General features: G+C 38.6%; 1 protein-coding gene across 1 annotated transcript; it reads right to left on the bottom strand.

Annotated features, from left to right (window-relative positions):
* Window positions 1–4,252: 4,252 nt before the first annotated feature.
* Window positions 4,253–11,150, bottom strand: MSMO1 (methylsterol monooxygenase 1). The gene is made up of 5 exons (XM_009893729.1): window positions 10,838–11,150; window positions 9,802–9,950; window positions 8,837–8,963; window positions 6,867–7,021; window positions 4,253–5,331 (listed from the first exon to the last, which is right to left on the bottom strand). Exons 1-5 carry the CDS (start codon window positions 11,090–11,092, stop codon window positions 5,124–5,126), a joined length of 894 nt encoding a protein of 297 aa, XP_009892031.1. The 5' UTR covers window positions 11,093–11,150; the 3' UTR covers window positions 4,253–5,123.
* Between the last annotated feature and the right edge of the window lie 1,281 nt (window positions 11,151–12,431).

Genomic DNA, 12,431 nt, shown 5'->3' with positions numbered 1-12,431 from the left:
AAGCCTCCCTCTAAGGAGGGCTATCTTTGGCCTGCTAATAGTCAGTAATACCACATTTTCAAGCCTTAGAAAAATTTGGAAAGACTACTTAAGATATTAACACAGTGCAACTATTCAGAAAAAACAGCTATAGCCCATATATGTCCTAAAAGACCAGGCAAAAGCTGGTAAGGGTTTCAATCAAGAAATTAATGCTAGGAATAAACCAGCTCCAATCAATTTTAAAAAGAAAACAGATGATCACAGCATTAACAAATTACCAGGCAAGTAGGTAGAGATAACTTGTCAGATGCAAGAACCTTTTACAAAACTTATCTGAATGCTGATTATATACTCATATTATACCTGGCAGATGTGGTCACTTGAAGATTTGTCTTTGAGGCAGAAGTTTCTGTTACCAACCTCCAAAATGCCTCGTGCAACTCAGCGGCTCTGTTTCTTGGATGCCTGCAAAATAGGGTGAAAACATGGAAAGTTGTGGCTTTTCCAGTACCTTGAGAACAGGCTTAATGTAAGGCAGGTCAAAGGAAATAGAAATAAATAATTTATTTTTTTTTAAAACCAAATAACAGACAAGGCAGTTACACAGGAGGTTGCAGAGAGGGAAAGGAAATAAGACCACCTTCTGGTTCCGTATTGCAAGGCTGAATTTTCTATGGTGTTCACAGGGTGGGTGACTCACCCATGTTACTGAAGCTCAGCCCTATCAGGCGCTTAAGAGCTTACTGCGGTCTTGTTGGGCTGGTGAACACCCTATACATGTAACAACCCTGGGTAGAGCCTCTTTATGGACTGCTTCCTTAAATTCCATACCAAATGTACCTGACATTCGCGCTTACACACTGCGTACCTATACAAATGGCACTGGGTTATTTCTGCTGCTCGTTTCCGACCGCAGGAGTAATCTCTGCTCCTGGGGTGATGCCGGGTCCTGGACACTGAACCGCCACGCTGTTTCTGAGAGGTGTCACAGCTGTGCCGCCGAACACTCATACAGAGAAACCACCGTGCAGGATCACGTTGAGAGTCCACAAAACAGGCTGACAGGGTTGGTGGTTTTTTTTAAAAAAAGTGGTGACTCATTATCTAACAGGAACGTTCTTCTGGTCTTCCACAGGGACTGGTATTTCAAGTCCAGGGGCTAATTTATTCAGTGATTATATAAACGTGAATCAAACCTGATTAAAAAATGCAGATGACAAAGAATGGTGAATAATAAGGATACAGCAGCTCTGGAATGTGATTTAGATTACTTGGTAAGTCAAGCATATTTAAATATTTCAGCGCAGCAAACTGCAAATTGCAAAAAATATAAAACACGCTCATCACAGTGTGGCGAGCGGTATTGCGGGAAGCATTGAGAGATCACAACAGATGGGTAACTCGACTGCATCTTCCAGTGCCAGGCTGCAGAACAGATAACTTTATCTTTGGATGTTTAGACAGACGGACAATGGTTAAGAGTGCAATTATATCACCAAGGTGGTATTGGAGATAATGATCTGTGCATGCACTTGTGATATCTACAGCTGAAACAAGACATTGAAAATTCAGAGACAAGCCTCAGAACTTATTTGAGAAATAGAGGAAACGCCTTACCGCAGAGGACATGATATAAGCCGTTTAGCTGGTGAAAAAATACAATTGAAAAGTGATTTGACTGCTGTGTTTATTACTTTCAAAGATAGAAAATTATAGCAAAAGCCAATGGCAAAAAGTTGCCTTCTTCCTGCACCTGCTGGTTTGAAGTTTCAGTGGCCGAGATTCAGCAGAAGGCTGCAGCTGACAGAGGGAGGAAGGCAGCAATAACGGGATGGAGATTTGAAGGCCATGAACCAGACAGCGTAGTGAGCAGTAAGTATCTCTAGCCAAAACGTAGGTTACAATAATATCATTTTTCAATAAAAAATAATGTTAAAAATCTATAAACGTATCACACTTTTCTTTAAAGTTATCTTAAGTCACTCAGCAGTCATTAATTATAAATTTGGTGAAGAAAAATTAAATTAAGTCATATAATTTACAAATATCAATCATTATTAATATACTCTGGCAAGCTGCGCTGCCCTGTAATATAAGCCTCCTTATTTAGTATTTCACATCAGCAGCCAAAAGCAGTTGATTATTTTGCAATCCTAATCTTCAGAATTTATTATACTTTTGAAGTTTCCACGGGTTTTGACAGAAAACACAAGAAATTAATTCATTGCTTTTATAGGACTGATTTGTCATATCCTAAGGTATAGTACAGGCTGTTATCTCCCACAGATGTGCCTTACTTAAACCAAACTGGACTTTTAGGAAAAGATTAGGTTGCGAGAAATGTTGCTCCCCCACTTATTCCCCTATCCTGCCATTTCTAAGAGTTAAATCTGTCTCCTTGCTAAAGAGGATAAAGGACAGCAGATTGTGTGAGGTTTTGCTGTGCCTTGTCAAGAGCCAAAACCTGTCACCCCTATGTTGCTCTCATTTTTTTTCTATTGCACAAAACCCTCTTAGTTTTCAGAACTACACGCACTCTACAGTCTCCAGAAAAAAATAAAAATCAGTGAAGTCGTATTTAATAAAGGCCTAAAACCTCAAAAATGTGATTGCCTAACACAGTTCTTGATATGCGTAAAAGATACATAGTGATGAGGTAGGTCATTTCCGAGCCAGCATCATGTTCCGTAATAAATACAAGGTTCTGCATTTGCAAAGGTGGTGGGGTGGTGGTAAAATGCAGGTCTCTACCCGAGTCCCGCAGCAAAACAAGCCCGTGGTTTTCATATGCCAGTTCCTGTGTTGAGAGAGGTCCAGGGGGCACGTATTTTCAGCAAAAAATAAATTTATAAAGCACAGCTTGCATTATTCTCCAGGGGTTTGTTAAAGAAAGAGGATCAAAAGCAATGATGTGATCACATGCTACTGGAAGGATGTACATAAAATAACCCAAAAAACTGAAATAGCAACAGGCGTCAGAAAAATATGGATTCAGGTCATGAAAAAAGAACAAAACACCCCCATGCACGCTGTACCTAAAAAGATGGCATAAGTAATGTGCTAAAATTACATTCCTTATTGTCAAAGCCTCATGAAGAATGGAATATACATCGCAACATGGTGAAGTCATCTCATCAAATATTTAGTGCTCTGATTGAGCTCTGTAATAGATGAGGAGACACCAAGCTTTTACGAGTACCTTTAAAGGAGTGTTTGGGCAATTGGCTCACAGTTGTACACAATTTTGGGACAGTGTGAGTATAGGCACAAGCCAGAGAGCTGAAAACCAGTGAATAGAGTCATGTACTCAGGGAAAATCTGAAGCACTGAAAGGTCCTTTATTTTTAGGCTAGGGGTTCAGCAAAATAAAGCTAAGTACAGCTGCAACTGCAGGATGAGAGTGGGATTTGACAACACAAAGAGGGTAATGACAATCTTCGAACTCTGATTAAAGAGGTCGCTTCCACCATGGAGAGCTGAGGCTGCCAGTGCATATGGATTCAGGAAATCTGAAGTACCAGTCCCTGCTAAAAACTGACCAGTCCACAGTTTTCAGCTTCCATTCACATGCCACAGACAAGTATTTTTACTTCCTTTTAGAAAGGGAAGGGGAAGAGGAAGAACACCAAATTTCAATGGGGATATAGATAGAGAAGTAAAAGCTTCTACAAAACACACGCAGAAGACGGCTCTGAACCACTCCCACATCTCAAGTAATATTTGAATCACTCTGAATATCATTAACGCCTTGGCTTTTCGTTAGAAGCCTGATCTCATCTGCACTTTCATAGGAGTGCCTGTTTTGAGGATTACACCGGACTGCATGTGAAGCAGCAGCAAGAAAATTCAGGTAGTCTTGAGTACGGAAAACACTGTAAGCGTCTCTAGAGGACTTAAAGGGTAGATGATTCGGGATTCGAAGTCTGAAGAGCAGCTGACGTTCAAATACAAAGAGGAAGGGTTTAAGCCCTTCTTAAATACTTCCACTGTTATTTCCTATGCAACAGACAAATATTTAGAGTAGATTCAACAACATTCAACTACTGCTTCTCTTACTAGTACAACTCAAGTAGTAGATTTTGAGATTCTAGTTAACTTAACTTGAGAATGAACATGGCCCAAAAGTTGTCGCTATATGCAGTAGCTACGTATCCAAGTCCTTCAAAACACAAACCAGCGGAATTTACAGAACGTTCTCCATTTCCATTTCTTCTTGCTGTCCCTGTAAGTAGTTTTAACAGATGGGAACCATTGTAGACCATGCTAACAGAAATAATGCCTCTTCATTAGGGATGAAGAGAGTAAGTCGCTATATCCCACATGTTTTTTATCACAGCTTTGTATTAAAAAACATATGAAAGGTATAATACACACATCAAACCAAACCACATTTATTTCATCAGTCACAAGTGCAAATATAGCAACAAGTCAGTTCAGCAAATTACAACACACAGAAAAATGTAATGTAAATGCTAAGTACACTGACAAACCAACTTCAAAAGAGCAGCAAAAAACAGTTTCTTCCAATAAAAACTTCTATTCATTTTACCTGTAATCTAAAATAACATAATAACTCTAAATCAGGAATGTCTCTGCTAACTTATGTTTAGCCAGATATTCTGTTATTAACAATTCGCATAATCCAGTGTGCAAATGGCCTGTCCAAGCTTCCTATTAACAGATGTTTTGGTTTTAAGCAACTTTTACCCAATATTTAAATAATACAGTGCTGATGCCAGTTAATAAGTTCTGCTATTTGATATTACAAATTTAAGAATATATATCTAAAAAAACTAAGTCCAATTTCATATATAATTCTACCTAGATCCAAAGTGGGCAACATTAAAGATAAAATTGAATTACTATTTTTTTCCAAAAAAAAAAAAAAAAAAGTGGATAGACACAAGTCATCTTGGGTTTTTTGCATCATCTTTAAATCTGTAGTTAAAATATATGCAGTACTTACATATAAAATAGAAAGCATTCCCATTAGGAAGATACTGCAGTGTAATTAGCTGCTTTTCCCTACCACTTAGTAGCCAAGGAACAAGATTTATGCTTAACATCCGATCACTATTTTGCTTTACAGAAAAGCAAAAGTTGACTACCAGCATTAGCATCAGAATTTTTACACTGGAAATTTAGTTAGCCTTCTTCTTCATTATGAGTTGTTGCTTCTTCTCTTTTTCTTTATAGGCAATGAATTGAGAGTCTGTACCAAAGATTCTGTCCCACCACGTGAAGGTTGAAGCGTAATTGCCAATGAAGTTCATGTGATGGAAATCATGAAAACGGGCCCCAGCATAGAAAGGCACCAAATGAAGAGGGTTCAGCGGAACATCATAGCCACTACAGGGGAGAGGGAAAAAAAGAAAAGCAATTATAGTAAGCATTTTTCCCAGCTATAAACCACAAAAATATAGACACGTACTACATGTTTTTATAAAATAAAAATTTTTTTTTGCTATTATAAGGCCCTGAGGTAATCACTGTAACACTGGCTTAATAGGAAAACAAGATCCCTCCTACCCTAACCAAATGCTTCTGTAAACTATCCCACATTGGCTTTGGCACGTGCTCACCTCTCCAGCTTGGTTTATTAAGCAACACAAAACAACTTAAGCAAGTGACCTAAGAAATCACAGTGGCTGACTTCCTGCTGGCTTAGCAGGTTTAACTGACTCAAGAGTGATGTTAGGAACGAGGAATAAGAAATAACACTGTCTTTTAGTGACAAGCTATGAACATCACCTCAGCTGCTCATCAAACACCATCTCAAATCATCTACAATTGTAGCATTTCTACTCTTATTTTCAGCTTACTGCAAGTTCTTCAAATGTTTAAAATTCAAAACATACAATTAAAGTAATATTAAAAACAGAACAGTTTGCTTTAGAGGGATTTCACCTCTTTAGCATAGCAGTACTGGAAAGCATCTTACCACCACCTAGTGGGGAGAGTGCAAAGTAATTTGTTATAAACAACTCATGTGGACAGCAAACTAAAATGGTAATTATCAAGACAGATTCATATTTTGCATCGGTTACTTTGCGATATATCACAATGTATACTTTTCAGTCTACAACCAATATATCACTAAACCAGCAATGATGAGTATGACAAGTTGGTTAGTAGCTGGTTAGTAGCTCTTGTTCCACCAAAACACTTGACACTCAGATTACAGTAAGACACTAAATACTTCATAATATATTTACAGATACAAGGTCAAGTGTAACACTGACATTTCAAATACGAACTCTGACTTTCCCCTTCCTCTCAAACACAGGAAAAAAGCTCATTAATTTGCAGATGAACCCAACTAAGCCTACTGGGACTTGTGCTAGCATTTCAGAGCCAAATTTGAAAGAAGTCAGTTGTACTACACAGACAAGAAGTCTTGTCCTTTGCATCTACCATAAATAAATTAATAAACAAAAATTATTTATTTATTTAAAAGACAGTCAGTGCTTGCATAACCTAAAGTTTCTCTTGTCCAGGAAAACTGGCTGACAAATTATTAAACGGAAAGAACTCTTGGCTAGAATATAATATTTTGTAATTGATTTTTGGTGTTCTATTATGCATAAGGTCACTTGTACACCAAATATCAAGAGCCAAACATCTTAACGAGGCACCTAGCTTCCAAAACTTTCAAGATGCCCTAGCTGATAGTCTACACTCCTCTAATCAGCAAGATTTGCTATTAGCACTACCTCAAAACAGAAAACACTGTTAACTGTTCAGGCTGTGTCATTCTTTGTAAGATGCACAAAAGCATTTCAGCGCAAAATAAACAGTAAAGCTCAGTGAAAGAGACAGGTAAGTTTAAGACAGATTTAGGGAGAAAAGAAAAAGCAATTACTAAGAAGCAATGAGGATTTCACCTGTGTACGTCAATGGTTTCCATCAAGCGACATATTACCCATGCCCACAGAAGAATCACATGGTTACAGAAAACAACAATTCCAATAAAAAAGCCAGTTCCAAGGATAAGCGTTTCCAGAGGGTGTGCATATTCTGCTTGCATTCCAAATGGAGACTAGAAAGAGATAACAGACAGGAAAACAGTCAACATTTTCAATTTTATATACCCCTGAATCAGAATCACCATTTTGTGGTACTCTCCGCTTCCCATTACACCACAAGACTACAATAGCACAAAGGGAATGATGTTGTGGGTAAAGGAGACGGTCTGACTGAGCAAGGGCCTTAACACAGGTGTTCAGCTCCTCGCTGGGAAAACAGAAAACAGTATTCCAAAGTTACAAGGATTATGACCGCATTACTGATTTCAAACACTTCACTACTTGTTGAAAAGTCGGAGACTTTTATTTAGGCTTACCATTACCCCAGGCCAAAGAATTATCTCAGGAATATTAGAAGTGTTTGGGAAGCTCCTATCAGCTTTGCTATACATCCAGTCTTGGAAGCAGAAGAAAGAAGGAAGCCAAAATATTCTCAGAGTCAAGATTCACTTCAAAATTTATTTTTAAAATAATTAAAATAATTATTTTATTTATTAAAATAATGAAAAATTATTTTATTTATTAAAATAATTAAAAAGCACCCCTCATCTTTGACAATTTTTTAAGATAAATTCTTACTCTTCAAATATTACTGAGATTGAAATAAAACATTTCCTTTTCTTTATATATATATATCTTAATATATATATATCTTAATATATATATATATATGTACACACACACCCCCCAGGCATATCTACATTTGGTTTACAAAAAAAAGAAATTCCACAGAGAGTTTGCAAAAGTAGAGCACCATAGAAAGATAGTAATTTTAAATAAAATAACCTAATGGTAAGGTTATAAGTTTGATTATCAGAAAAACATAAAGTCCACTTTGGCTTCAGGGTGATTGTAAAATCATCACCTTTTACTACTCGGGAAATTTTTTAGTGAAAATAGCCAGTAGCCTACAGATCACTTCCGTGTGAACTGCTAACCACTCAAGACTAATTGCCAGAAGCTGCTCCTGCTAGAGACCTGAGGGGCTGCCAAGAGCAAGAAGAAAACAGCGGTTGCTGCTGCAGATGAATGAACATACTCGGGCATCAATCAATACCAAGCTTCTCTATTATAATCACAGCCTGTATAAATCACCCTAGACACAGTAGCCTGCAGTTTACCTTAGGCACAGTATGGGTTATACACTGAAACACAGTAGCACTGACTTCTCTGACCCAGAGACGGCCAACTGTAAGGTGCAAGCACTGCTGGACTGCTCAGAACAGTGCCACCTCCAGTCAAGCATGCCTCATTACCTTGTGCTCAACGTCAGCTCCAACACCACTAAACGCAGAACCACCCAAAATATCTCTGTACTGCGCTGTGCTATCGATGCAGTATCACACACCTGGCTATACTGCTTCCAGAGGCCCATATACAAAGCTATAATCCTTCCCTGAATCATATATGCTGCACAGATGATGCACTCTCCCAGGCCGTGTAGGAGCCGCCTGTCTGGATTGCGTTCTGGGCATTAGTGTGCTCTGGGTAACACCCTAGATGGCTGGAGAAATGACGAACAATCAAAACTAGCACTTCTCCTTCTCCTAGCGATCAAGTATGTAACACCTTTAAAAGCTTGCTTTCACCTAGCTCAACAGATATGATCAGAGTTGAGTGCGACCTTTCGTACCCATTAAATGAAGTAAGACCACAGAAGGTGTTTTCAGAAACAAAATCGATGACTGTCCTTGACAAATTGCTCGAGGAAAGACATCTAACCCACTATCAGAAGGACGCAAAATTCTTAAGTCTTTCAAATAAGACGTTTAAATAAGTTGTATGAAACCGCATATACTAAAAACTACTACTAATAAAGGAATACATACAACAAATTCATGGTGAACCTTATGGATATACTTGTATATTCTCTTGTGATGCAGCAATCTATGCAGGAAATAGTGCCAGGCATCTTCAATCACTGCACATCCAAAACACTGGGCAACCAGAACATACCTTCAAAAAGCAGAAGAGCTATTAGTTATAGAACATATTACAAGATGGACAATCTTAAAAGATAAAATAGTTTATATGCTAGTAAGGGTGGGAAATGTTTATGTATATTACTGATTCAATAACACTGCATTGACACTACCTTTTTAACATACTAAAAATATTAATTGCCAAGCACTTTAGTCCTTGTACCTATCAGCTCATCTGTTGATATGCTGAAGTGAATTAGCACGGAGTATAACAAACTGTCATTTCAGTATTACAGTCTATAAAGAACATCTGTAGACTGTGTAAGATCTAGAGATAAAAACACAGAGCTGCATCAGCTATCCAGATAGAAAATAAATTTCCAAGAAACGTAAGCTTCTGCCGTAAAGAACAGCTATCAAAAGAAAAACAAAACCAAAAAGACGTTTATAACTAATTCAGTTTTGTTTAAAAATCTATCAGTTTAGTGCAAAAAAAGGAGAATATCAAACAGGTGGTACATTCTCTTCCTTGAGGAACACACTGCTGCTATGATATAAAACAAGGTGGAGAGAAGAAACACTTAGCAGGAATTAAAAAAGTAAAAAACCAAGTCCAATATTTAACCCATGCCATCATGAATCTTGCTTTGCTTCCATAAACTCCCTCCTAACCCTCCCTTTTTCCGAGTATCAAAACAATTTGGGGCCATTTAAAAAAAAACACAAACAAAAAAAACCCCCACCTCTAGAAAACTCTGATTAGCTTTTACAGCAGGTAAGCAAAGGAAGTACAATTAATGACACCATTTGTTAAATATTCTGCCTCCAACTGTATGTAACTCAGCATCATCACAGGAGAAAAATCTACCTACCATCTAGGCATCTCTTCCCACTCGTATGGAATGTTAAAATACTCTGTGAAGTAATAGGTGCCACAAATCAGAGGAAGCTGAATGAAAAAGTGATTGAAGAGGAGCGTTTTGAAACACTTCCACTGTTTTTCCCACGTTTCTGGTTTATCCTAAGAAGAAGCAAAAAGAATCAGTTGTGTTACGTCCTTCTATTGCACATAACTGAAGTGCTGCAAAAATTACTTTGGAGGCAGTTTCATTTCACCTTGGAAGACAGAAAGCAGGTCCTCCAACATAAATTAACTCAGGCAATATAAATTACATGGGATTGAATTCAGTTTCATCAAAACCTCTTGTTTTTCTAAGCTAGCTTTCCATAAAATTTAAAGTAAGCCTCACTTAACAGAAGTTGTCTTTGCCAGTCGCCCCAGACTATACTTGCTATTTCAGTATTTGTAATTAGCAGGAACATTTCATATTCAACAGTCTACCACAAATCAAACTTTGCTTATCTTCTTCACACTACAGAATGTATTTCCATAGCTAAAATAATACAAAGAGAAGCTAAAGACAAGCTTGTGAAGACATTAAGTTGCCTTGAAAATATCCAGGTTTTGCAGAGAGACATTTTACCAATTACTACAGTAATTTCATAAGCTGGTATTATTAATTTCCAATTTGTATTACAACGAACTGGGGGAAAACAATCATCTTTAGAAATTGGATGCGCCTTTGCTACCGATTAGGAGCGTGCAGGCCATCCTAGGCTTTCCCTGTTGTTAAAATACTTCAAAATCCTTTCAAGAGGGTGTGTATAGAGATACTTTGAAAGGTGGAAAGGATACCTTCCTCAGAAATAACTCCTTTCCTTCCCCAAAATCCACTTCTCTTCCACCTCCCACACACATTGCAATTTTGCTCTGTCACTTCCAGGATATCCACAGCGATGGAAGAAACGAGGTCATATAAATTGGAAACCAGGATACTGCAGTTACATGCTCTACTTCACGTATTCAGAGACAGGTCAGGAAGTGTGTAGTTTACAACTCTGTCTTACCTGCTGAATTTTATACTTTTGCATGTATGGTATAAACTGAAAGACAAATCCAGGTACACAAAGCAAGAAGTACGAAACTTCATGAACTATAAGTGATCCCCAGGTCGCAATCTGGAACTTTGTGTAGTTATCCAGCATGTAATTCCAGGCATTTTTAAACGGTTGCTGCAAGGGATTGTCAGGCAAGAAAGAGTCTATATATTCCACCGCCAGGTAAGCAGAGTTCAAGATATCAACGCTGTCATTCATTGCCATGGTTCAAACATAAAGCATCACAATTACAGATCTTCTACAGTTGTCTATAAATAACCTGCAAATTTTGAGAAAAATTGAATAAACAGCCGTTAATCTTCACAAAAAATAATTACCTATCTTAGTTGTTACCTAAAGTAAAAACAAGAAAGAGAAGGGGAAAACAGATTATTTTTCTACAGAATAGTGTAAAAAAACAAAGCTTAAGACTGGTTTGAGAGGCAAACCAATATGAAAGGCAATCAGCTCTCAAGTTTTGAGATGAGGTCAAGAGAACAAAATGATAACAAATTATTACCCAATTTTACTTCAGGTCTTTTACAGGATAATCGTATTCTGTACTAAAAGAGCACAGAAAGGTTCAAACCGGATAGTAAAAATTAAATTAACCATGATCACCTGATTATCCAGCCTCATAGCTGTGAGCCAGAATCCATGCAAACTACATCAACACAGCAGACTGCCTTTAGACTGCAGCTGGCTTGAGGCAATCCACCTTTCTGTAAGTAAGTTTTTATCACAGCTCCCGAAAGCATAGAGGTGGCATTCCCGCAGGCGCCCAGAACTTCTGTCATTTCCACAGAGTAGGCTGTTTGTTGGTTTGGGTTGGAAGGGACCTTTAAGGGTCATCTAGTCCAAAACCCCTGCCAGGGGCAGAGACATCTTTCACTACATCAGGTTGCCCAACGCCAGTCCAACCTGACTTTGAACAACTCCAATGGTGGGGCATCCACAACTTCCCTGGGCAACCTGTCCCAGTGTCTCACCACCGTCATGGTAGAAAATATCATCCTTATGTCCAGCCTAAACCTACCTTTTTTTTTAGTTTAAGACTGTTGCCCCTTGTCTCGTTGCTGCAGGCTTTGGCAAAAAGTCTTTCTCCATCTTTCCTATAAGCCCCCTTTAACTACTGGAAGGCCGCAGTAAGGTGTCCCCGGAGCCTTCTCTCCTCCGGGCTGAACAGCCCCAACTCCCTCAGCCTCTCTCCATAGGCGATGTGCCCTCTGATCGTTTCAGTGGCCCTCCTATGGATCCCCTCTAACAGGTCCATCCATCCACCCTAAATCGTGTGTGTGATTCACAGGCCAGAGGAGTCCTGGTAGTCCCCAGCTGATACACTCAGACCAGATCCAACATAAATAACGCACCAAACTCAGTATCCAACAACGTTAGTTACCGTTTTCCTTTCTTAGCAACAGCATCAAGAAGCTACCATTTCTAATTAAGGGCAAGTACATCGTAGCAGATACCGTTTCGTTAAGGGTAAACACATCACGGCAGATGCCGGGGAAGGTTACAACCCGAGCTCCCGAACCGATGGCCAGGCCAGGCCAGCCCGCGC

Source organism: Charadrius vociferus, unplaced genomic scaffold (genome assembly GCF_000708025.1).
Source record: "Charadrius vociferus isolate BGI_N301 unplaced genomic scaffold, ASM70802v2 scaffold59, whole genome shotgun sequence".
Classification (NCBI taxonomy): domain Eukaryota; kingdom Metazoa; phylum Chordata; class Aves; order Charadriiformes; family Charadriidae; genus Charadrius; species Charadrius vociferus.
This window is presented reverse-complemented; position numbering and strand designations above follow the sequence as displayed.